This window comes from Salvelinus fontinalis, chromosome 38 (genome assembly GCF_029448725.1).
Source record: "Salvelinus fontinalis isolate EN_2023a chromosome 38, ASM2944872v1, whole genome shotgun sequence".
NCBI classification, from domain to species: domain Eukaryota; kingdom Metazoa; phylum Chordata; class Actinopteri; order Salmoniformes; family Salmonidae; genus Salvelinus; species Salvelinus fontinalis.
The window spans coordinates 12,866,566-12,893,353 of NC_074702.1; the positions used below are offsets into that span (position 1 = coordinate 12,866,566).

Genomic DNA, 26,788 nt, shown 5'->3' on the forward strand with positions numbered 1-26,788 from the left:
CTCACTCTCTGGTCCCGCTCTCTAGTCCCCTCTTTCCTGCACCATCCATAGCTCTGTATGAGGGGAATGCTGAGGCTGCAGAATGTCAGCCAGGCTGTTCAGTACCTCTTCCATCTTCATCTGTCCTATTGCTGCAGCAGCAGCCTTTAAGGTTGTGGGTCTGGGGGGAGGATGTGGGCTAGGTTTTCTTCCACAGTTACTGTAGGTTAAGTTCCAATTCCCTACACCTCCCACTTGGTCCCGTTCCCCTTGTGGATTTCAAATCATTGAATTGGTGTAAGCAGGCTCAAGAGACTTCCCACCATATTTCCTGCACCATTTATTTAGAATCTATGAGGAGGAAGGAACAAGTGCATACCTCTAAGGAGCAGGGCAAAGAGGCGGAGTGGTGGCATTTTCCAACTCTTAAGACTCACATGAACACAACCCTGTCTCAGGTCCCTGCAGGGAAGCAGGTACGTGTCAAGTTCACCATGTTCCGTATGAAGGAGCCGAGAGTGGACGTCAGGGTGTGTCACAAAGACTACATAGAGGTCATGGGCACCAAGTAAGAATTGTCCTCTACTTACTGGAGCTCTATAGAACAGTATGACTTAATTGATTATCACAGGATAAAGGAAATGTGTTCTCTGCTTTAAACCATGACATCCCAATGACATACAATGTCAGTATTTCCACTCAAAGAAACGTTGTGTGCTTTGTGTTAGATACTGTGGGGAGATGTCTTCTCTGGCCCTTACCAGTACCACCAGCTCTCTGGTTGTGATGTTCCACTCTGACGAGTCCTTCACAGACAAAGGCTTCCAGGCTCAGTACAACGCATACGATCCTTCCAACCGTGAGTAGTTTCTCTCTGGTGTTTATATATGACTCTGGATTGTATGAAACGTCCTATGAATGTGCAACCATTTTATGGTACTGTTTTCAAACCCCTCTTACTGTCCATGGCAACTGATATGGGAGTGGTGGTGCTATTCAAGTGAAAGTTGCTATATGACAGAGTAATCGTCACTATAACAACTGAACTAGTGTCCCAAACCAAGTGGCACACTGACTGACACTCAGCCAGAGACGGTTCAATGATGGAGGTTTACAGACTGCAGCTCTGACATCACAGGTCCACCAATCACCATGGGAGTGTGTTTATTGTCTGTTTTATCAGTCAGGAGTACTTCTAGTCTCCGTCTCAGTCCCCTCCACCCTCTGTGGTGCTTCTCTCTCAGAGTTTGGGCCATAATGGATTTCTAATTGCTTTGATCAATAGGGATGAGCAGATGGCAACAAGACGGATATACACTGTGATTCCCTCACACTCCTTCTGTCACTCGCTCTCCATCTTTCTCTCTCCTCCCTCACTTTCATTCGCCTCCTCCCCCCCATCTCCCTCCTTCGTTCCTCATTCCCTCCGTTCTGTTACTGTGTGCAGCTTGCCCCAACCAGTTTGCCTGTGGCTCTGGGTTCTGTATCAAGAAGGAGCTGCATTGTGATGGCTGGAACGACTGTGGGGACATGAGTGATGAAATGAACTGCAGTAAGTAGACTCTGGCCTCGCTTGGCCTCACCTCTACCTCACTTCCCTCAACCCTCCCTCCCTCACTCCCCTTCTTCCCTCAACCCTCCCTCCCTCACTCCCCTTCTTCCCTCCTCCCTCACTGCACCTCAACCCTCCCTTCCTCACTCTCCCTCAACCCTCCCTCACTGCACCTCAACCTTCCTCCCTTCCTCACTGCACCTCAACCCTCTCTCTTCCCCTCACTCCCCTCACCCCTCCCCTTACCCCTCTTCACATACTTCCCACTCCCCTCACATTCATGTGTGTGTGCATGTCTGTGTAATAGAAGCCTCTGACACACTAGACATTTCCTCTTGCTATTTTCAGAATGTGAAAAGGACCAGTTTGCCTGTGACAACGGGATGTGCAAGCCCAAGTACTGGGTGTGCGACCGTGTCAATGACTGCGGTGACGAGAGTGATGAGAAGCACTGCAGTGAGTAGCCTCCTAGTTGGTCAGACCCCCTCTATCTATGTAATGCCAGTCTGCAGGCTATACGGCCCGCTAATGCCATGCTAATTGTGCTAACATTAAAGGCGCTAATCGATGGACACTGGCTCCTAGCTCAGCTGTGTGTGGTCATTACTTTATCAGTAATGTGGCTTGTTGGAAGCCTTGCCCAATTTGCTCAGCCTCTGTCAAGACTCTTAAACATGTATAATGCATTCAGCCTTTCAAAGCACAGAGCGGGGGAGGGATGGAGGGAGAACAAGAGTCCAGTCTGGCCACATCAGTAAATCTCTTTCCCTTCCTCCCCCCCAGGCTGTGCTAAGAATGAGTGGAGGTGTGGTGACGGGACCTGTTTGCCTCAGGATGTGGTGTGTGACACTAAGACGGACTGTGTGGACGGGAGTGACGAGGCTTCCTGTACCGTCTGTAAGTCAACACACACCAGACTCACTCATTACATGACAGGACACACCTCTCTGTTGACATACATTAGCTATGTTTATGCTACTGCACACACCTCTCCTTACATGAAAACCCTGTCACTCCTTTTCAATCTCAGTTTTGTGGATAAAGTGGGATGTTAGACTAGACCGTCTCAATCAATACAGCCAATCAATGTAAACCACAGCACCATCACTGTGTATGGTGCACTGCATTCTAATGCCTGACTGATTGGAGTGTCTTTTTCATCAAACCTGGCCTAGCACTGAAATAGGTTTATGAAAAATTGTATTTAAAAAAAAATCAAATGTGTTTTCTTATGATCTCTTGATGGGTTTTGACTTAAAAAAAATAAGTTTTTCTCCACCTCTCTCTCTGTGCAGCTCCTGGTATCTGTTCTGACTTCAGCTTTAAGTGTAAGAACGAGGCGTGTGTGAACAAGGTGAACGCTGAGTGTGACCGGGTCAAAGACTGCACCGACGAATCAGACGAGGAAGGCTGCGGTAAGACAAGACAACCCAGCAGCAAGCTCTTTCATTCCTCCTCTCATTTACATCTTCACTCGCTTCCTATTCTCTGGGCATCTCTCTCTGTCTTTGTAAAAACATCCATGAGTTAGCATGTAGTTTTAGAACTCCTGTTTGATGCAAAAACCTCGACTAGCACATGAAACCAGTGGTAAACTCATCATTGTCACTCCTAACAGTGAGCTACAGAACAGCAGAGTAGTGGGGCTGGGATAACGTATGACTGGCTGCTTGTCTACAGAACACCAAACAAGCCGGAGGGCCTCCATCCAGCACTTTTTTATTTATTTGATTCTTTGGAGAACTATTGACGTCTGTGTGAATATTTTTGTGTTTTTCCTTTACTACAAGCCTCGGGGCCTGGCAGTGTTTTTTTTGATAAGCTAATATATCGGTACCTTATTATAATTCCAATGAGCCGCGCGGTTCAGCTCCAAGGCTACGGTGTCAAGTTGAAGTTATTTTCTCCTTCTTTTCTCTCTGTTCATTAATGTTCGTCTTCCTCTCCTCCATTCCGCCATACTTCCCAACAGACTGTGGCGTCCGGCCATACAAGCTTAACCGTATTGTGGGCGGGGAGAATGCGCAGCAGGGGGAGTGGCCCTGGCAGGTGAGCCTGCACTTCCAGACCCGTGGACATGTGTGTGGCGCGTCAATCATCTCCAACCGCTGGCTCCTGTCTGCCGCCCACTGCTTCAAGACCATCAGCCCTGAGTGAGGTCCACATACACAACACTGCTCTCCTTTCTCCCTTCTTCTCTGTTCCTCCTGCGTCTCTGCAGATTGTCCTTCCTATTGTTTCAAATGTCCTCCCTTCATCCCTCCCTCCGCCTCGCTTTTGTTCTCTATGCCTCTTTTTTTGGGTCTGTCTATCCCATCATGCCTGTGGGTAGTTTATGGCTTCTCTTCTCTACTGAAGCTTCTCTCCTTGACTTCTTCTTTCAAGATCTCCAGCCCTGTATGTGTACATGGCACCCCTCACACCTCTTCTGGTTTCTGATTCACAGACAGATTGTCCCATCTCTGCTTCTGAAGCCTCCATCTCCCACCTCCCTCTACTCTGCTTTCAAACATCTTTTTTTGTCCTTCTTTCCCACGCCCGGGGGTAGTTTATGGCCATTCTGCTGTCTTTCATCTACTTCACTGAGTTAACTTAGTTTGTTGGTGCCCTATTCTCGTTATTATTATTATTATTATTATTATTATTATTATTATTCATTATTCCAGAGGGCATCGTTATAGGGAACCTGTTCGTTCATTTAATACTAAGGGCTCTTCAATCTGTAAAGCTGAAGAGTTCCAGGTTCCACAATAGAAATGTAAAGGTATTGAGCCAACATGTGCAGCGTTTACCATGAATGCGTTCTCCACCAAAGTGGGAACATTGAAATGTAAAGGCAATCATGCTGTAAAGCTGAATTTCCTCTGCGGATTGAACAGAGCCCTAAGAGACGTGAGTATGATGGGTAAACGGTGCTTTACACAACACAGGAGAGTTTTGATCCACAGCACAAGGACTGAGAAATTACCCCCTGATTATACTGTTTAGAGAGATGCTTCAGGGCCACATTTGCATCAAAGCAGCTTTATAGTGTATATACTAATGTGTGTAATTATCTGGGCTCCCAGTAGGTGGAGCACTAGCCCTGCACTAGAATGTGATCCAGCACTGCTGTGTTGGGATGGATGTGGTCTTTTCCATTTAGAGCCAGCCACTGTAGGAGATGATGTAGCTGTGCACTGCAGTGGTTTCATGAACAGTAGAGATTTACAGAGCTCTGCTGCTAGCATTGGTTCCCCTCACAATCACACAGTCAGCTTGGAAGAGAAACGGCTTCCTTACAGACAACATTCTCTTATTCTGTGGAGAAGCTCTATAGGAGTAGCTCAAGCCCATATCCTATAGCAGCAGTAGGCAATCTTAGACTCAATATTACACGGCTGATTCAATCAATCGAGTCTTTATTAAAGACTAATTAGTTCCTTATTTGAATCAGGTGTGTTCCTGCTTTGGCCGGAGCAAAAGCCTGCCACCACACTGGCCCCTTTCAGATAAGACTGCCAGCCCTTGGCCATGTTGGCTGGTTAACATACCCACAATCAATTATATCTACTCCTGTACTTTGTAAAAAAACACTTTCAAGTGAAATTTCAAAGGCAGAGAGGTCAGCAGAATAACTGAATAATGGTGCCCTCTCTCCTCATCTCCTCCTCTAGAAACCACGTGGCCTCCAACTGGCAGACGTACAGTGGCATGCAGGACCAGTATAAGCAGGATACTGTTCAGAGAAGCTTGGTGAAGACCATTATCACCCACCCAGACTACAACCAGATGACCTATGACTACGACATCGCCCTGCTGGAGCTGAGCCAGCCGCTGGAGTTCACCAACACCATCCACCCCATCTGCCTACCCGCACGCTCCCACCTCTTCCCTGCTGGCATGTCCTGTTGGGTTACAGGCTGGGGCACGCTCCGCGAAGGAGGTGGGGGGTCATATAGTTACACTATTGTTTTATCGACCTAGGTCATATACAATACATATGTTGAATCATTTCAAATGCTAATGTTGCAATTGATTTTGTGCATGGGGTCAAAGTTAACATACATTTACTTATATTTTATGCTACAGAACTGGCTCATACTAGGGATGGCCATTTGAAATGTTTTTCCTGTTCGAGTACAAACATCATTATTTTTTGTACTGGAGTACTCAAATAAAATAAAGTATATTAGAATACACTACAGAAAAATATGTGCGCATTTATCTATATGCCAACAGCGTGCAAAAATTCCTAATTTATCATAACCTTTACAGATAACATGTTCTAATTGCTAAATTGCCCCATATTTCCTAGTATATTCAGTGAATAAAAAAACAAGTGCCATTTGAGAATCATTCATTGAAACATTCATGAGCTGCTCGGTTTTGGCGGAGTCACTCCCAGCTTCGCCTAGCAGTGGCACAATGTAAAAGATAAATCAAGTGCATAAGGAAATAATCTTACTGCGTTTTCTAAATGCAGATCTAAAATGATTCTTATAGTCTGATGCCGAGCAGAAATTACTATGTGCTTCAGTTGCGCTTCTTCACTCTGAGAATTCAACAACTGGCATTCTATCAGCAGACAGCACTCGGACTGATTTGTAGCTACTTTTCTCTGGTAAAATGCAAGATTTAACTTCAAACAAAACATTAGATTAAGAAATGTAGCTGGCTAAACACTAGAAATATGATGGCAATGCATCGTTTTTGCAAAAAAAAGATCTTGCCCATTTAATTGTGTGGCTGCTGGCCAAATAGCGTTGCACTTCGGTTGTCATCTGATGAAAATTAAGCTATTTCCTGATGAATGTGTTTCACAAATGTATTTTCTGTGAAGGATATAGTTGCACAACCCTGATCACTCTATTGAAGAAGAAAAAACAACATTGTTTGGAGAGCTCACAAACTACACGGTGATAATGAAGTGGTGGTTTATTTAATTATATTTACCAGTTTTATATCAACAGTTCTGATTTCTTCGTCTTGTCAGTATTGCTTGAGTGCACACAGATGTAGACTACCTGGACTTTCGACATAAAACACATGTGAAAGGGTTTCAACTCAGCCCAGGTAGTCTACATCTGTGTGCACTCAAGCAATACTGACAAGACGAAGAAATCAGAACTGTTGATATAAAACTGGTAAATATAATTAAATAAACCACCACTTCATTATCACCGTGTAGTTTGTGAGCTCTCCAAACAATGTCTCCACTACAAGAATGAGAATAGTATGTCGTATTAATACATTGAATTAACAGAAATGACCGTAACCAAACATTCTAGATTAATGGGGAAATGGCAATGATTAATGGTAGCCTACATTTACTGCTGGGGATACTTTGGCGATATAGCGGGGAATTCATAAACTTTGACAAACAATTCACCCCATGAAAACAATGATTGAGCACGAATTGGTGGGAGAGTGTACATGGGAGATGCACTCTACCGCCATTCTCTGGTTAAAGATCGATTTTTGACATCCGTTCGATTACTCATTTACTCATGCCCATCCCTAGGTCATACATTTTGAATATGCATGTTGAATACTTTCAAGATAGTTGAGCTGTGCTGGATTTGGTATGAAGGGTCATTTAGACCAGCACTACTGTTCTCAGACGGCAGACTTGGGTCAAATACTGTGCATTAGGTCAAGTATTTCCATATGCTCGAGCTGCACTTGATTTCATTTGATAGGAATGGAGCGAAGAGACAGTGGAATAGTCCAAGAAAGTGCGAATCAGCGCACCTCACATACTAATCGTTTGGCATAGTATTTGACTCAGTCAGGTGTGTTATACACCTCCTCTATGATTATATACATCTCTTTCATCCTGGCATGCTTCTCGTCCCTCATCTTGACATTCCTCGTGCTCTCTTTCTCTCCCTCTCTTCATCCCTCTCATGTCATCCCTCTCTCCTCATCTGTCTCCCATCATGGCGTCTTTCCCTTCATCGCTATGGCATCCTTCTCTTCCCTTCATCCCTCTCTCCTCCTGACATCCCTCTTCCCTCACATCCTCCCTATTCATTCTCAACCCTCACCTCTCCTGTTCATGACATCCCTCTTTCTCTTCATCTCTCATGACGTCCCTTTCTTCTGTCACCCCGTTCCCAATGCTTCTCCCTCATCTTCCATCCTGATATGTTCCTCATCTCTCATGTCATTCCTCTTGTTCCCTACATCTTTTTTTCTGTCATCCCTCTCTTCCATTAAACCTTCCTCCACATCCATATTTCATACCAGACCTTCTCCCTCGTTCTGCCTCTTTCTCTTGAGGGATCTCCTGTTCATTAGCCAACACAAAGCCAACTCATTAGCACCTGGGTTGTAGCTAGTGGACATGAATGTTATCTCCTGCTAGTTATAACCACGTGTCCTCTCTTTCTCGTGGCGGTCAGGTGCCATAGCACGGCTGCTGCAGAAGGCGGAGGTGAAGATCATTAACGACACAGTGTGTAACGTGGTCACCGAGGGTCAGGTCACATCCAGGATGCTTTGCTCCGGCTTCCTGTCCGGAGGAGTCGACGCCTGTCAGGTGGGAGGGATACGCACGGCAGGCTACATTATCACCACACACACACACACACACACACACACACACACACACACACAATACAAACACATGCAATTATAAACAGAAACATGTGGCATACACCTGCAACTTAAAACCCACTTAAATAAATTTCCTTTGTGCCGAATGTAATGTCTCTGTCCTCTGTTTAGGGAGACTCGGGGGGTCCCCTGGTGTGCTTTGAAGAAAGTGGGATGTGGTTCCAGGCAGGCATCGTGAGCTGGGGCGAGGGCTGCGCTCGTCGGAACAAGCCCGGCGTCTACTCGCGCGTCACCAAGCTGAGAGATTGGATCCGCAAGAACACAGGGCTTTGATGATGAGAGGATATGGGGAAGGGGGGCCAGAGGGTAGACAGTTTGAGGGTCTGACAGGATAAGACAAAAAATAAGGAAAATGGCACATTGCGTCTGATTGAGGACGAGTCCCCCCATGATGACCAGAGCTATCCATCCATCTAGCGAGCCTCAACCAGCTTCCGACACCCACTGAGGGCCTGCATGGGGCTAGCTACTGCTCAGACGAATGATTTCAAATGGGTTTGGGATTAGTTTTTTTTAATGTTTTTATGCTGTACTGATGCAACCCTGGTTCCCAAAGGCTCTGAGAAGCAGCAAGACTCCTGCACCTCCATCAATCATGTCATGTTCCACTGGTTTGATTAATATTCTCCCAGTGTAAATAATGGAAGATGTATATTTTGAGGACACACTTTGTTTTTGGTGGTATTTGCCAAGTCTCCCCCATTGCTATGATGTGAGATCACATCTTCTGTTGGGCAGACCGACATGCCAAAAGAACTGAGGGAATCAGAAATAGAATAGATATAAAAGAAAGATATATTTTAGAGTATAGTTTTTTTACAATGTATGTCTTTACCAGCTGTTTTCACCTGCCAATTTTCACTTAAAGTGCCTTGACAAGAACATGGAATGTTTTACAAGTGAGTGTGATATTAGTAATGCAGAGATGCATGGAATCTTGAGTTCTAACAAAGATTGTCTATTGCAGTGCCTTCAGAATCAATTCATACCCCTTGATTTATTTCACATTTTGTTACAGCCTGAATTACAAATTGATTAAATATAAACAAAAATCACCCATCTACACACAATACCCCATAATGACAAAGTGAAAACCTATTTTTAGAAATGTTTGTACAGAAATATCTCATTTACATATGTATTTACACCCCTGAGTAAATTCATGTTATAATCACCTTCGGCAGAGATTACAGCTGCGAGTCTTTCTTGGTAAGTCCCTATGAGTTTTCCATACCTGGATTGCACAATATTTTTTTCAAAATTCTTCAAGCTCTGTCAAGTTGGTTGTTGATCATTACTAGACAACCATTTTCAAGTCTTGCCATAGGTTTTCAAGCTAATTTTCATTTGAAACTGTCACTAAGCCACTTAGGAATATTCAATGTCGTCTTGGTAAGCAACTCCAGTGTATATTTGGCCTTGTGTTTTAGGTTATTGTCCTGCTGAAAGGTGAATTTGTCTCCCAGTGTCTGTTGGAAAGCAGACTAAAGCAGGTTTTCCTCTAGGATTTTGATTGTGCTTAGCTCTATTCCATTTTGTTTTTCTCCCCCAGAAAAACTCCCTAGCCAATGACGAGTGTAACCAATGTGAAATGGCTAGCTTGTTAGCAGGGTGCTCACTAATAGCGTTTCAATCAGTGACGTCACTCGCTCAGACCTTGAAGTAGTTGTTCCACTTGCTTTGCAAGGGCTGCGGCTTTTGTGGAGTGATGGTTAACGATGCTTCGAGGGTGGCTGTTGTCAATGTGTGCAGAGGGTCCCTGGTTCGAGCCCAGGTAGGGGCGAGGAGAGAGATGGAAGCTAAACTGTTACACGAGCATACCCATAACATGATGCAGTCACCACGATGCTTGAAAATATGAAGTGTTACCCAGTGTTGGATTTGTCCCAAACATAACTCTTTGTATTCAGGATATACATTTCATTTCTTTGCCATTTTTTAAAAGTTTTACATTGGTGCCTTATTGCAAACAGGATGCATGTTTTCCAATATTTGTATTCTGTACAGGCTTTCTTTTTTTCAGTCTGTCATTTAGGTTAGTAGTGTGGACTAACTACAATGTTGGTGATCCATCCTCAGTTTTCTCCTATCACAGCCATTAAACTCTGTAAATGTTTTAAAGTCACCATTGGCCTCATGGTGAAATTCCTGAGCGGTTTCCTTCCTCTCTGGCAACTGAGTTAGGAAGGACGCCTGTATCTTTGTAGTGACTGGGGGTATTGATACACCATCCAAAGTGTAATGACTAACGTCACCATGCTCAAAGGGATATTCAATGTCTGCTTTAAAAAAATATATGTTCTACTCATCTACCCAATAGGTGCCCCTCTGCGAGGCATTGGAAAACCTCCCTAGTCTTTGTGGTTGAATTTTTGTTTAAAATTCACTGCTCGACTGAGGTTACAATTGTTTGTATGTGTGGGGTACAGAGATGAGGTAGTCATTCAAATATCATGTTAAACTCTATTATTGCACACAGAGTGAATCCATGCAATTTGTGACTTAAACACATTTTTATTTGTGAACATTGAGGTTTGCTATAACAAAAGGTTTGAATACTTATTGGCTATCGACATTTCACCTTTTCATTTCTAAAAACATAATCCCACTTTATTATGGGATATTGTGTGTAGGCTAGTGACACAATCTCAATTTAATACATTTTAAATTCAGAATGTAATACAACAAAATGTGGAAAATGTCAAGGGGTATGAATACTTTCTGGAGCTACTGACAAGATATCCGAGTGATCGCTCTAACAATGGAAATACATGTCCTCAAAGATGGAAGGCAGGTGGTAGGAGATGCTGCGGCCATTTCCCTCACATTAGTATTCTAGGAGAACTCCATATACAGGCTAGCTAAAACGGTCTCCATTTGCCAGTTGAGCTGAGGGTGATGTGGGTCTTCACTCCCCTACGCACGGCAGCTCAAGAAAATCAATTGGGTTTAGCTGTTTGCACGGAGCAACACAATGAGTTCTTCTCACCCCTCTCAAACAGTGGACTTTTTATTGGACAATCTTGGTCCTGTTTTTAACTGTTCAGATTCTTCATTGGTTTTCTTTCACTCTATTTTGGCTTGTGTTTGTATTTGTACATTTACTGTGACTTAAACCTAAAGATCTCCATTGTTTGTAAATGTTAGAAGTGCTGAAAATATTTTAATTGTTATAGGTTGAAGATAATGTTGGGCTATTTTTTTCTCTGGTCCCTAACATTGGCATAATGCTGGGTAATATGAAGTGTTTAGAGGTCTATTTTTCAGAACATGGGTTGAAGGGGCCAAAAGTGACTTTATAAATAATAAATGTGAGCTGTTACTGTGTGTAGTTAATAAAAGGTAACATTTTATATTGGATTGTGGACACATTCCTTTTCTACTGTTCAATTTTGTTTGTATGCCTTGTTTTTATATAAAAGATTTATGAATCCTACACAATAAACATACTTTACCTGAATCTTCTGCATGTCAATTACCTCAATTTGTCATTGACTGACTCGTGTCTCTATAATAGCTATTCTATAGTAAGTATTATGAGTCTATTGTGGGGCCATGTCCCTTTACACGGCAGCCTGTTGTGAATGTGGAGCTCTCATAGCACTCATCTCCTCCCTGCCGTGACTAGCATGTCTACCTGGAGACGAGATGTAACGAGACCGAGGTGACAAGACAAGCTGATATTGTCACATTATACCTAGCTTTGTCACAGCAATATCCTGTTACCAGGGGAGCTGGGCATGTGGGTGTAGGGAGGTGGATACACAGACAGTAGGAGATCTACAATCACATCTGTCTTCATTAAAAGCTACACTCCACCACGGGAATAGGAGAATCAACATAGACAGCGCTGCTAATTTATGTATTCATCAACTTCGGTACATAAGCAGCTTTGTTTGTACCTGTTCCCCCATGACATACACACACAACATACTCACTGCGTCTCCTCACCGTGCCAACGTACAGTACAGTACTCAAACCATGCTGGTCTTTATCTGAAATGGTTTTATTTAAATATAAATATGTATACAAAGTTACAAGCAACAATAGCTCATTTTTAGCAAATAAAATCCTTAATACATTATTAAAAAAACTAAATGAACCAAACCAACAAATGGCAATTAGTTGTGTTCCCAAAAAGCATTGTTCATCTTTCTGCATTCAGTGATTGATGAACAACGGAACAGAAAGAGAAAAATTGTGGACCCAAATAAAATCAATCAAGATATAGATTTATGTATATATAATATAAAGATACTTTACAGTAAAGCAGCTTACAAGCTGTACATTAAGGCTTATATAAAATATAAAAATAAAGACGAGCGATGATTTTTGTTTTAAATCACTTGGTTCACTTAGTGACATTTGTTCTCCAATTGGGCCGACTGACCAGTAGCGCGGCTCGCGACCCAAAATGGCAGTACAGGGTTCCAGTAGTGTCCAGAACCGGAATGCAACTGAGCCAGGTGCAGTAAGCAGTCTCTCAAACAAGCATAATGGACATGGAAAAGAAATGCTGAAGAGTTTCACTAGACACATCATCTGCATGCAACAGAGAAAGAATGGGGCTTCTTCACCCATTTGAACAGTTGATCTAGTCAGTATTTCAGGGTAGTACTGTGTTTTTGTAAACATATTGAAGCTACTTGATTGTGTCATAAAGACTGGAGTGTGGATGGTGTCTGAAGAGGGACAGTTTCACAAGTAGAACCCATCTTAGTCTGTTGAGACTGCACCTTGAGCTTATTCAAGTTCAAGATTGCCACCATTTTACAAACCCCATTCTTTGATTGTTCTGGAAATAGTCTCCATTTAACAATCTGGCAAACACAGAAGTAATACAGTACCCAGAGGAATTCATCTCTATCCCTAACTCTTTCAATACACTGCTATATACTGTAGCTCACCATCTTTGGGTTTTTCAATTTCCTTTTATTGTCCTCCAGGGTAGAACAATAACGCAGAGGCTGTCTATCTATTAGGTAAAGGCCAGGATACACATTTTCTCCATACCTCACTCTGCTTTCACTCCCAAATAACCCACACCCAAGCCAAACTTATTGTTATGCCAAACGGTTTATGGCTGCCACTGTGGAGCTCAGGCTTCTTTAAATGGATAGAGAGACACGAATGTGCTTACAACTCCTTTCACATGCTGACAAACACCAAATGACTACAATGTGTTGACTCTTTTTTTAAATGAAGATATCTGTATTTTTTATTTGTTCATAGTCTGTTACAAGTTCTATTTATCTGAGCAGTCTGTTCTTTTTGAGAAATGTTAGCTAGGCTCCAGAATCCAGTTAGTTTAGGCCACCCAAAGTCATGAGATGCTCCTGTCTGGTGATTTCCAGTTTGCCTTCCTCCCATCCCCTCACTGGTAAAACAAAACCAGTGCCATGACAGAATAGCAGGCTCATCTCTGAAGTAGCAGACACTGTAGTAGATGATTTATTGATGGGGAATGACTCCATTGGGACTCCATTGGGACCATTCAATCCCAGAATGACAACTGAATAACAAATAAGGAAGGCAATCCCTGTCACCTACATCTCCTTCCAAAACGTGTCCAGGAGAAGGACCAGCCATCCAGTCCTCTCTCCTGTTAGTCTGGCCACACTTCCTATAGAGATGACCAATGCTTCCCCTTTACATGGCCCTCCGCGCTCCACCCCCTGTTCCGCTGTCCAATCAGACGTGAGTCTGCATGCGTTGTGACGGCCGTCCGTAGTCGGACTGCTGGGAGGAGACCTGTGATGATGCATATGAGAAACGGGAGGAGCTAGACACCTTGCTGGCCTGGTCCGATTGATCGTATGCGTCCACCTTCTCGTAGGAGGCGGGCTTGACGTAGCTGGTGAAGGCTCGTCCGTATGTGGCGGCGGTGGGCAGGTAGGCAGAGCCGCTATAGACGGGGTCGGTGGGGTAGATGGCTCCGGGCTGGGCTGCCGCTGCCTGCTGCTGCTCATAGGTGGAGCGGGCCCCTGTGGTGGTGGCGTAGCGGTGGGAGAAGTCGTAGATGCGGGGCTGTGTGGCTGCCACCACTGTGTGCTGGCCGAACAGCGGGCTGGGGGAGGGCAGCTGGGATGGCGTGTAGACAGGACGGGGGTTGGGCACGTAATCTGAGAAACCACTGCGGATCACCCGGTCCTCGTGAGCATGCACGTTGTAGTAGCCGTTAGTGGGGTCCTGAGGGGAGAGGAAATAACAACCGGGTGTTAAGTTGTTCAACCGCTTTTAAAGATACAGTGTGTATATAGAGATTTCAGACTTTTTCAAAACCCCCAGCAAAACAGCATATGCAACAAATGCTCAACGAATGATTGCAATTTTTCCCATGCATGTATATTGTATAAACATTGTATAAGTGAGTGTTTCTCCTTACGGTTTTTACCTTGATGTCGGACCTCTCGTCCTCATCCTCCTCCAGCAGGTCACTGTGTTCCGTCCGGGACGTCCCAGGAGACTCACTGCTGTTGGGGGCCTGAGGGGGAAACAACAGGCCCTACAATTACAAAGGTGGAACATCTTAGACTCAGACGAACATGAGCACAACAAAATGACTGTACTGTGTATCATCACATCATCACAGTAAAATACATTATATATATCTGTTATATAAAGATGAAAAGGTACTTGAAAACCTACTGAAAGTGATTGAACGGAGGCATTTACCATGGGCTCCTTGACATCCTCCTCATCATCGTTGCCACGGGTAGCGTTGTGGTCACTGTGCACAATCTGAACTCTGATGTCACTCTTTGAGAGGCGTGTGCACTTTTTACCTGTAAAGATTCAAAAGAGACAGGTGATTTAGAAACGATTCTAAAACTGTTTTTCCTGCCTGTTGCCTTTATAGAAAATGATTTGATTGTGCTCCTTTCATGAAGTCTAAACTAACCATGCATCACTAAGATTTGGGGTCAATTCTATTTCAATTCAGTCAGTTCACATTGATTGAAAAATATTGAGTGAATAGTCATTTACTGACTGTCAATTAATTTCCTTGAATAGGGTGAATTGACATGGAATGTAGCCCAACCCCGGCATGGCCCATATCTGACCTTCGACCTCACCTTTCCCGGTGTGCCTGCAGCAGAGAGAGACCAGGGTGACGACACAGATGAGCAGGACACACCCTCCGCCCACCGCCGCCCCAATGATGATCAGCATGGGCAGGGCCTCTGTGAGGAGAGAGAGAGAGAGGAAAAGAGAGAAGTGTCAGAATCTTGCTACTGATCAGAGAGAGACAGTGAAGGAGGCAGAACCAGATCCAGTCTCCTCTCCTCTTCTAACGCCACTCTACTCATTCCCCCCCAAATAATCTCTGCCAACGCCTGCTCCTATATAAATTCATCTGCAGTAAGCCTTATGGTCCCTCAGAAACACTCACGCACGCATACTCACGCACGCACACGCACGCACGCACACGCACACGAACACGCACACACACACACACACACACACACACACACACACACACACACACACACACACACACACACACACACACACACACACACACACACACACACACACACACACACACACACACTTAGAGCCCCCTGCGTCCCCACAGCCCCGGCTATTGTGTCTAATCTCTCTGGAAGAAGGGTAACAAGGCCTGACATGCAATGAAGCAATAGACAGTAATCTAATTAGAGATTCCAGGAGAGAGATACGGCGCACCACTCAACTCTCCCGAGACCCCGGCTGAGCTGCCTTGATGGAAATTGCTGGCGAGGACCTTATTTTTGGTGTCTACTGCAACAAAGGCCTTCCTTCCTTACCTCCGCCAACTCCAGTGTGCAGAGTGTGTGTGTGCATGTATGTGTGTATGAGTAAGTATATTGTCATTTAAGTAAATTTGAAGAGGGCGGCTCTCACACACTTAGAGAGAGAGGGAGCTAAGGGACCGCCGGAGGCTCGGCCCCGGGACACCTGTGCCCTGATCTAATTGACTTTAGTCCCCGATCGATATCTATGTTATATGGCCCAATGTATTCATTAAGGCCCACCATCTGCTGATTGAATTATATTGATTAAAATAGTATAATTAAGATAAGCACTCAATTGGAGTTCTGCTATGACCTCATCTAACCCCTCTCTCTTCCCAGCACCGTCTCTCCACAGTGCTCGTCTTAGTGAGATTGGTCATTCTGATCATAGATAATAAGGACCCCTGTCCAGTTCCTACCCGTACCTTGCTCCTTGAGGGTGACCAGCGCGGTGCCTGTGCCGAAGCGGTTCCATGCGGTGCAGTTGTAGCGGAGCTGGAAGTCCTGGGCCAGGGTCTCAGACAGGACCAGGGAGGACAGGACCCCGTGGTCGCTGGTCACCGTCTGGACAGAGAAACGACCGGTGGAACCCGAGGAGAGGGTCACATCTCCAAATGTCCACACCTAGTGATAAAGATGGGAGATGAACAACAGGTGAGTGGCTGGCAGCGCTGTCAGAGCTCAGTTCAACCACTACTTCCCATGCTTAGATCAATCACAGGTACCCTCTAACCAACCACCCTCCCTCCTTCTCTCTTTCCTTCTCTCTATTTTCCTCCCTCTCCATTCACCTGGCTGACATTGCTAAGGGCCGTAGGTCTAAATTGCCTCCTACGTCTTGACCTGGAGGTAAGCCCTGTCAGCCTCTAAGCCCTGCCAGACCTGTGAGGCTGTGTAAGATGCTCCTGTCGGTGCTGAAGCTTCTCTCCTGCTGCTAGGTAAGGTCTACGGGGTGCCTGCCTCTCACTCCCCCTCAGACCCTAATTATCCTCTGTCAGAGCTGCCCACGCACCCAGAGTCACCTGACGGGGTCAGCCCACCGAGGCCTGATGGATGCAGCGCTAATTGAGCCGTGCGGTTTGCTGCAGCCTGCAAGAGGGCCGGCCCCCTTTCTAGTTACCTTTCTGTTCTCTCTCCCTCTCTCTCATCCCCATTGAGTGGTGAAGGGATGATGTGTGTGTGTGTAGATGGGGGATTCAGTGTGTATTAAATGTGCACACACTTGTGTGCGTGAGCACATGTACGCACGCACGCACACACACACACACACACACACACACACACACACACACACACACACACACACACACACACACACACACACACACACACACACACACACACACACACACACACACACACACACACACACACACACACATCATTGAAACAGGAAAGACAGGAAAAGACAAGAGGCTCACTTACAATCTTGTCAGGCGGGGGGCTGTTTCCCACCAGGCACTCTAGCTTGCCCTTGGAGTGCTTGACAGCGTGCTGTGTGGCGTCCGCTGTAATGATAGGTGGGCCTGGAGAGAGAGAGAGAGAGAGAGAGAGAGAAAGTGTTTGTGTGAGAGAGACATGGGGGAGAGAAAGAGGGAGATTTTGAGACATATTAAACACAGATGCATTGTCAGATGGTTGACACATATTATGCTTGAGTAAACATTCTGCATAGATAATACCAAACGTGCATCTTTAATATTCTACATCTAAAAGTCAACAAAAAACACAATGTTGAAAGTGGTATTGAATTAGCCCTATTTTCAGACTATTGAGACTAATATGAGACTTACCGTTGACAGTGAGCGTGACGTCCCTCTCAGCCACACCGATGCGGGGGACGATGGCCTTGCAGGTATACGTCCCAGCATCCTCCTGGGTGACAGCCTTCAGCTGCAGGGTGTTGCCATTACTGAGCACCTGGAGAGGGAGAGGAGAGGTGGGAGGGAGAAGAGGGGAGGGAGGGAGAGGAGGGGAGGGAGATGGGAAAAGAAAGAGAGAGGGTGGACAGGAGGGATAAGAGGAGAGGGAGGGGAGAGAATGAGTGTCTCTTTAGCAGCAGTTCATTGGGGCAGTTGTTGCAGCAGAATGGATGGGGCAGAACGGACAGTCTCTCCGTAGCACCTACACTCTGTTTCAGTTTAATTTCATGGTGGTGACAACACTGTGGCTTTAATCACAGACTACAGCTACAGCCAGGCACCTCTGTAGTGACCATGCTGCTGTGGAGATTGTCCTAATTAAACGTTGCCAGCAGAGCATAACGTTATCATGGTGTGAGTGGGCCGTAGCCTTTAGAGGCTGCTACAGTTCGCTCTACACTTGCGCACTCGTTAGCTCATTGATCCCACCATTCCATCAAGCTGTGATTAATCCATTTACTCTCCCTCTACCCCCCTCCTCCTCTCCCTCCCTCCGTCCTTTCACTCCCACTCCACATTTTGTATTCAACCACAATTATAGAGTAACCTAATGAATCCATTACTGGTAGCTGTGTGAGGCGTGGTGGATGCGGTGTGTGTGGATTAGAGAGCACCTCCTGTTCTTTTCTTCCGGAGAGCGTTGGTTCACTCTGGGAGATGGAGATGACAGCATGGCTTTTACAGCATCTCCTGCTGGCCTGCAGCTCTCTTCTCCTTAGCGGTGGCGTTTTTAGCAAAAGCTGCCTCTGAAATCCGATGAAACACCGGGAGAGAGGCTCCCTGGAGATAGCGCTGATAGTGTTGCCTGGGGTGGGGTGGGAGACCTTGAACCAGGATGACGCAAACTAAAGGTGGAACTGGGCTGTTTGTAAGCTACCTCACATAATCCTCCCTAGATGTTCTTTGTGCTGTGTCTTGGTCTGGGTTGAGGAGCGGTTTGAGAAGCTGTTCTCGGAGTGGGATGTGAAATGTGTCGGCTGGTTTTTAACTAGTGTGTCTCAACTGTGGATGTGATTGATTTAGTGGTCACGTTGTTATGACAGAGTGTCACCTCCCCTGCTGTCAGCAGTGTGAGAACCTGACAGTCATCACACACACTGCCTCTGAAGGTTTAGCTCTGATGTCTGAGGGCTTTCTCTCATTACACACTCACGTCCGACACACACACACACACACACACACACACACACACACACACACACACACACACACACACACACACACACACACACACACACACACACACACACACACACACACACACACACACACACACACACACACACACACACACACACACACACACACACACACACATGCACACACACACACATGCACACAAACACGCACACACAGTATAAGTATTGATTGAGCTACTTGTCTTACCACGCTTGAGCCCTGTTTTGTCCAGGCCAGGGTAAGGGGAGGGTTGCCTGTCCAGGTGCAGGTGAAGGCAGCGTCCATCCCAATGTCCACGTTCATGGGCTTGGGCTCCGACAGCAGCCTGGGACCAACTGCAGAGGAGCCCAGGACACCATCAGAACTAATACAGCCCTTATTCACCGTTCAATTCATTATGACTTTATCATATCCCCTAAGGCATTTACAAAGCACATTACACAGTATCCTCCAGAGACACAATAACTCTTGTGACGAGGGTGAACATGTGTTCACAGACACACTATTCGGATTACACTATAGGCTACTAGTACTATGATACACTGATGTGCTCCACTCACATTGTACATCCACCAGGGTGCTGACATTGGTGCTGCCCACTGAGTTGGACACCTCACATGAGACAGGGTCTGTGAAGTACGAGTGGTCTACCGTCACCTCCAGGCTGTCCCCGTTCGCCTCCGAGATGGGGACTCCTCCCTTGGACCACCTGGACCACCAGATCATCGCATCACATAGGGTTAGAAGGTCAATTTACCACATCACATAGGGTTAGAAGGTCAATTTACCACATCACATAGGGTTAGAAGGTCAATTTACCACATCACATAGGGTTAGAAGGTCAATTAACCACATCACATAGGGTTAGAAGGTCAATTTACCACATCGCATAGGGTTAGAAGGTCAATTAACCACATCACCTAGGGTTAGAAGGTCAATTTACCACATCACATAGGGTTAGAAGGTCAATTTACCATATCACATATGGTTAGAAGGTCAATTTACCACATCACATAGGGTTAGAAGGTGAATTTACCACATCACATAGGGTTAGAAGGTCAATTTACATATCACATAGGGTTAGAAGGTCAATTTACCACATCACATAGGGTTAGAAGGTCAATTTACATATCACATAGGGTTAGAAGGTCAATTTACCAGATCACATAGGGTTAGAAGGTCAATGTACCACATCACATAGGGTTAGAAGGTCAATTCACCACATCACATCGGGTTAGAAGATCAATTTACCACATCACATTGGGTTAGAAGGTCAATTTACCAGATTACATCGGGTTAGAAGGTCAATTTACCACATCACATCGGGTTAGAAGATCAATTTACCATATCACATAGAGTTAGAAGGTCAATTTACCAGATCACATAGGGTTAGAAGGTCAATTTACCAGATTACATCGGGTTAGAAGGTCAATTTACCACATCACATCGGGTTAGAAGGTCAATTTACCACATCACATTGGGTTAGAAGGTCAATTTACCAGCTCACATCGGGTTAGAAGGTCAATTACCACATCACATTGGGTTACAAGATCACTTTGGTTTACCAGAACATATTGGGTTACCAGGTCGCTTTGGGTCACTAGATCATTTTGAGTTACATGTGCGTTAATAATGATCAAGTCCAAACTGGACCAACTAAAAGGCTAATAGTTCCATAATAATGCAGTACACACTGACTCCATGAAAGAAATGAACCCAACAAAGTGTAGGTTGAGGTGCTGTTTTTTACCTGTATCCTGTGATCTCAGGGTTGGCAGAGGCAGAGCAGATGAACAGAACCTTGGCTCCCTCCATGACAGTCTGGGGCTGGACGGACAGGGTCACTGATGGAGGGTCTGCAGGATGGAGGGGAGCACACAACATTACTGAGAGGTGAACATAGTATGTGTCATATCTATCACTATGGAGGATTCTACAGTATATGAAGGCTGAATATGTGTCAGTCAAGGGAGAAGGAACAGGTCAACAGTACTAAAGGAAGCTCTGTGAGCACTGGAGGTATGTGTCACTGAGCTAGGACCTATATGAAGGGGTGTGTGTTTGTCATAGAGAGGTTAGTGTATGAATCATTGAAGGGTGAGCGAGTGCATGTGCAGGCAGGCAGAACTAACCACTCTTCCATTAACTCTAAAGTGGTGCTGGGTGAAATGTATTTGTTCAACCAAAGCCCTCAACTAATGCCTAAAGTACATAAATAAATAAATTATAGATGATATATGTGTATAGTCTACTACCTCGCCGTTATTGGCAGTATATTTGTATACACGTTACCTATTGGACTATGTCCCAATATCCACACTAGCATACTAGTATCCACAATAGCATACTAGTGTCCATGGACAATACATCAGTATATATTAAGTAGTATTCAAGTCTGAGTGTATCCCCATCACTGGGGCGAGAACACTAAGGAGTGACTGTAGGGGACACTAAGTGCCACTGAGGACACTCACGCTGGACGTTGATGGTGACGGAGGTCTGGAGTCCGGCGGGGGCGGCAGGGTTGAGGACGCGGCAGGTGTAGGTACGGCCAGAGTCCTTGTCCTCCGGCACCACAGGAAGCATACTGACAGCCAGTTCCCTCTTCCCATCCTCCATCCGCGTCTAGGAGAGACAGACCAGAGACATGGAGATAAGACATCTACGATGTTTACTGTACATCTCAATGGTCAAGACAGACAAGAGACAGCTGTTAAACATGCAGAGGGAGTTATGAGTCCTTATTTCACCTCTTGGGCTAGATCCATGAATTAATATATGTTGGTCCCTAAAGAGACAAAACGGTTTAAGTAGGGAAGTAAGGTATAGAATAGGTATAAGCTCATAGTAAGGCCCTGCTGAGTCTTCCCCCTCTGGGTGTCTGTGTGACACTGCGGGACCTATCTTTCTGACGTGTGAGGCATTCAAATTGCCATCCAGTCCATTGGCATGGCGGTTAAATCATATATTTTATGATGCGCCTGGGGATATTGTGCTGTTCCCACATTTCTGAGAGTGCTCCCAGTCAGCGCTCCTTGTTTGTCATCATCTTTGAGATCTATTTATTGCTCACAGGAATCAATACGTCTAAGTGAGGAAAGGGGTAGATTCTGGAGATATCGCCCGTCGCTTTTGAAGCACACACAAAGAAACGCACGCTCGCACGCACGCACGCACGCACACACACAGACACACACACACACACACACACACACACACACACACACACACACACACACACACACACACACACACACACACACACACACACACACACACACACACACACACACACACACACACACACACACACACACACACACACACACACAGGGCTGTCAGACAGTGTGCAGTAATGGCAGAGGTGGCTGTGTCTGTATTTCTGGGCTGTAGCCGTGAGGAGGGGGGGCCGGGGGAGGGTTGTCTCACAGGCAGCTCTGGAAAAGGGCAAGGGCAGAGCACAGCCCATTCCCTGGATGGACGGACAAACAGACAGCTGAATCAATGGACCAGGCCGTTCACTTCCTCAGCCAGACACACAAAAAGCATTTTTACGCTAGATCGAGTCGCATCACTCCCTGTCACCACCTCTCACTCTGCCCCAAGCCACCTCTCCCCCTCTCTACCTCCCCCTCACCTACTCTAGCCCTCCCTCTCTCTAAAAGCACCCGTTTTCTTTCTTTCTTTCTTTCAGTGAACTGTATTTCAGTATCTCCCACCCTCCTTTCTTTTACTCCCACTTTCTCTCTCCCTATCTTTTTCTCTCCCCTCCTGCCCCCTCCTTTTCTCCACTGCTGGCTCTAGTCTCCTTAAATGTGTCGTTTAGCGTATTTTAGCGTGGTCAGAGAGCATGACAAATGTGACTCTTTCCCGACTGCGGCTGGTTCACGCTCTGGCGCATCCCCCCATTGTGTTTCGGCATTGTTGTGGGTGATTTCTCCTCGGCAGAATTTCTACTGTATCAAACGCTCATGCCTGTCTGAGCTTTGGCATGCTCCAGTTATGCTGTAGTGTCGATGCATTAGAGTGCGAGGGGAGGGGGAGTAGGGGAGAGAGGAGGGGGGTTCAGGTATGAGTGAAAAAGGGGAGGGGGACTGCAGAGGGGGAGGTAGGGAGAGAAAGTCCTGAGAGAGAAAGAGAGAGAAATGGAAAAGAAAATGAAGAATATAGAGAGAAAACAGAGAAAAGGAAGAGTCTGCTTCTGTATTCTGCCCTGAGAGAAAGTTGCTGCATTTTGAGTAGCTGCTGTACCCTGCCATAGTCTGCTTAGCTGGGCTCTGCTGTACCCTGCCATAGCCTGCTTAGCTGGGCTCTGCTGTACCCTGCCATAGTCTGCTTAGCTGGGCTCTGCTGTACCCTGCCATAGTCTGCTTAGCTGGGCTCTGCTGTACCCTGCCATAGCCTGCTTAGCTGGGCTCTGCTGTACCCTGCCATAGCCTGCTTAGCTGGGCTCTGCTGTACCCTGCCATAGCCTGCTTAGCTGGGCTCTGCTGTACCCTGCCATAGTCTGCTTAGCTGGGCTCTGCTGTACCCTGCCATAGCCTGCTTAGCTGGGCTCTGCTGTACCCTGCCATAGCCTGCTTAGCTGGACTCTTGTAATGGCAGCCTTCCCTCTCTTCACTAGAAGAGGGGGTGAAACAGGGATCGGACCAACACGCAGCGTAGCCAGTGCTCAACATGTTTAATTAAACAAAAACAGTGAACACTTACAACGAACAAAATAACAAAGTGTGGCGAACCGAAACAGTCCTATCTGGTGCAGAACACAAACACAGAGACAGGAAACAACCACCCACAATCCCCAACACAAAACAAGCCACCTATATATGATTCTCAATCAGGGACAACAATTGACAGCTGCCTCTGATTGAGAACCATATTAGGCTGGACACAGAAACAGACGAACTAGACACACAACATAGAATTCCCACCCAGCTCACGTCCTGACCAACACTAAACAAGCAAAACTGTCACGTTCCTGACCTGTTTTTCCTTTTTCTTGTATTTATTTGGTTGGTCAGGGCGTGAGTTGGGGTGGGTTGTCCATGTGTTATTTTTCTATGTCGGGTTGTTTGTGTTCGGCCGGGTATGATTCTCAATCAGAGGCAGCTGTAAATCGTTGTCCCTGATTGAGAATCATACTTAGGCAGCCTGGGATTCACGTGTGTTTGTGGGTGGTTGTATCTCGTGTCTGTATTCGTGCCACACGGGACTGTTTGTCGGTTCGTTTCTCTTTTGTCATTTTGTTTCGTTAGTGTTCCGTTTATTTTGTTAATAAATAATCATGGACACAAACCACTCCGCATATTGGTCTGATCCTTCTCGCCTCTCTTCCTCGTCCGAGGAGGAGGATTACGACGACCGTTACAAAAACACATGAGAACTCTGGTCAGGACGTTACAGCTCTGCTGTACCCTGCCATAGCCTGCTTAGCTGGGCTCTGCTGTACCCTGCCATAGCCTGCTTAGCTGGGCTCTGCTGTACCCTGCCATAGCCTGCTTAGATGAGCTCTGCTGTACCCTGCCATAGCCTGCTTAGCTGGGCTCTGCTGTACCTTGCCATAGCCTGCTTAGCTGGGCTCTGCTGTACCCTGCCATAGCCTGCTTAGCTGGGCTCTGCTGTACCCTGCCATAGCCTGCTTAGATGAGCTCTGCTGTACCATGCCATAGCCTGCTTATATGGGCTCTGCTGTACTCTGCTGAGCTGTGCTGGTGTTGTGTGGGTGTTAGTGGATCCTGATGAGGTTGGGCATGGCCCTGCTCTCTCTAACCTGCCCTGGCCCGACCTGTTATCTGATTGTGCTGTAGTCTTTCTGCACCTTAGAGTATATGGCCGTGTCCATGACCTCTCCGTCTCTGTACCAGGTGATCTCGGCGGCAGGCTTGGCCCCCGAGGCGCGGCAGGTGAGGTTGTAGGGTGTGTGGGCCTTCACACGTATGATAGGACCCCCCTCCACCACCGGGTCTGTGGGGGGAACTACAGGGAGAGAAGGAGGAAACACAACACATTCATGTTAGAGGAGAGAAACAACCCACCAAACTGAAAGCTCCTTTTATAGTACAAAGCTTCTGAATGAGAGGAACATCTAGTGAGATTAATGTGATGTGTTAACGCTGCATCAATTCATCCACTGCACACAGAGAAAACAATATCCTTTCATCATCGTGTTGGTTCACGAGGTGTGTTTCTACTTTGTAGACTGGAATGGAAACCGACAACATTTGGCTTTGAGAAGAAAAAAAGAGAAGAGCCATTTCATTTTCCGTCTTAACATTGAGACTGGCATTAATACTTTCTTTTACTCCCACTGTTGCCCAGTGATGTTTCATCTGAATTGCTTATTTGTTCATTTATTTGCATGGTTTCGCACACGCTGCCACCTCTGATGAAGGCGTCTATCTCCCCAGGCAATAACGGCAGGCGTAAACAGCAGCGGGCCTGCGCCCCGGTCTATCTCTCTCTCTTGCTCCCTCCGCTGAACCAATTTCTGTGTGTGTATCTGAATTGTCAGAGGTCCTTCCGCCACCGCGGCCCGGACACTAATGGAATCCGAGTGCTAGGTGATTTTAATTTCCATGCCGACTCCCTTGGCTGCTCTCCCGCCGTTGACTCCTTTGAATGTGCCGGATTGCTTTGGTCTCATCTGGCTGCATTGATTTCCCCACACTCACCACATTCACACACACACACACACACACACACACACACACACACACACACACACACACACACACACACACACACACACACACACACACACACACACACACACACACACACACACACACACACACACACATACACACACACACACACACACTTCAAGACCCTAGCCTCTGTGTATCTGTGTTCTCGAAACAGGCCTGCACACACACCCCGGTCCCTGCTTGATTTGCTCCTCTCTTAATAGGGACGTTCTACAAGGCGTTAGGAAACAACATCTACCGCCTTTTCTGTCCACAAAGGCTCACGCTAACCAATCAAACAGTCCATCCTCGCCCACCTCCACTCTGAGCTGTGCAGTGCGGGCGTTGTGAAGCAGGGTTTGGGTGGGTGTATGTGGGTGTGTGTATGTGGGTGTGATCTCTATTGACCACGCTGCATTGTGCTCATTTGATCTGCGTGTGGTCGTAGGAGCGGAGAGGAAGTGGATAGTGGGCGGAGCGTGACCCGACACTGAGTCAAGCCAATTAGAGCAGGGTTCTTCATCATGGGTCGTCAGAATTCACATGACCAGCCTTTCATTCGCTGCCTTTTCTTCTCCCCCTCGTCTCGCTGCTTAAACGAGCTCATAAAATGACAGAAACAAGCAGGGCAGTGAGGAGACAGTACAGTAGCCTAGCCTTGTTGTTGGTGCATAGAGCTGAGGCTCCAGTGTCTTCTGTAACTGTCTCTCTCCTTTGTTGGGTGTATTTGCCAGATCATCAGAGAGACGTTCAGTAAAGACTAATGAATGTGCTGCTCCCTGTTCCCCCATCGGCCACCAGGTGGCAGCAGTGTTTCACTGTCTGGGAGTCCCATGAGGGGCCACTCTCTCTCCTCTCACCCCCCTCCGCCATCCCTCTCTCCACCACCACCCTCCTCTCCCCACCTCTGGATGCCTGGTGAATATGTAGATCACTCACTTTGCGTTAATGTAAAAGCTGCCCCACGGTTGACAAATATTGTGACTCGCTGTAAAATGTGCTAACTGCAGAACTTGACTTTTTAAGTGTCCACGCAAGTCATTTGTGACTGCAGCAATCACATTATCCTAGACTTCCACAGTCTTGATTATC

The 26,788-nt window shown here is 46.2% G+C and overlaps 2 protein-coding genes across 13 annotated transcripts in view; one reads left to right on the forward strand and one right to left on the reverse strand.

Moving 5' to 3' along the window:
• LOC129838015 (suppressor of tumorigenicity 14 protein homolog) overlaps positions 1–11,591 on the forward strand; it is a 38,407-nt gene extending 26,816 nt beyond the window's left edge. Inside the window, exons 10-19 of the mRNA XM_055904657.1 lie at positions 438–547; positions 708–838; positions 1,427–1,531; positions 1,880–1,987; positions 2,315–2,428; positions 2,827–2,946; positions 3,504–3,684; positions 5,188–5,456; positions 7,918–8,054; positions 8,243–11,591. Of these exons, the coding sequence (XP_055760632.1) occupies positions 438–547; positions 708–838; positions 1,427–1,531; positions 1,880–1,987; positions 2,315–2,428; positions 2,827–2,946; positions 3,504–3,684; positions 5,188–5,456; positions 7,918–8,054; positions 8,243–8,404 (1,437 nt within the window). The 3' untranslated portion in view covers positions 8,405–11,591. The remainder of the gene's footprint in view (positions 1–437; positions 548–707; positions 839–1,426; positions 1,532–1,879; positions 1,988–2,314; positions 2,429–2,826; positions 2,947–3,503; positions 3,685–5,187; positions 5,457–7,917; positions 8,055–8,242) is intronic.
• Positions 11,592–12,121: 530 nt separating this feature from the next.
• Positions 12,122–26,788, reverse strand: part of LOC129838016 (kin of IRRE-like protein 3) — a 68,608-nt gene continuing 53,941 nt past the window's right edge. The window contains exons 4-15 of one of the 12 annotated variants that reach the window (XM_055904666.1): positions 24,829–24,986; positions 21,485–21,635; positions 20,759–20,866; positions 19,571–19,726; positions 19,218–19,345; positions 17,703–17,829; positions 17,335–17,435; positions 16,335–16,533; positions 15,196–15,315; positions 14,807–14,916; positions 14,517–14,636; positions 12,122–14,320 (exon numbers count right to left, since the gene is read on the reverse strand). In XM_055904666.1, coding sequence (XP_055760641.1) covers positions 13,823–14,320; positions 14,517–14,636; positions 14,807–14,916; positions 15,196–15,315; positions 16,335–16,533; positions 17,335–17,435; positions 17,703–17,829; positions 19,218–19,345; positions 19,571–19,726; positions 20,759–20,866; positions 21,485–21,635; positions 24,829–24,986 — 1,976 coding nt within the window. In that variant the 3' untranslated portion in view covers positions 12,122–13,822. Of the gene's footprint in view, positions 14,321–14,516; positions 14,637–14,779; positions 14,917–15,195; positions 15,316–16,334; positions 16,534–17,334; positions 17,436–17,702; positions 17,830–19,217; positions 19,346–19,570; positions 19,727–20,758; positions 20,867–21,484; positions 21,636–24,828; positions 24,987–26,788 lie in introns of all 12 variants that reach the window. The other 11 variants (XM_055904664.1, XM_055904658.1, XM_055904663.1 and 8 more) reach the window with 11 other exon arrangements.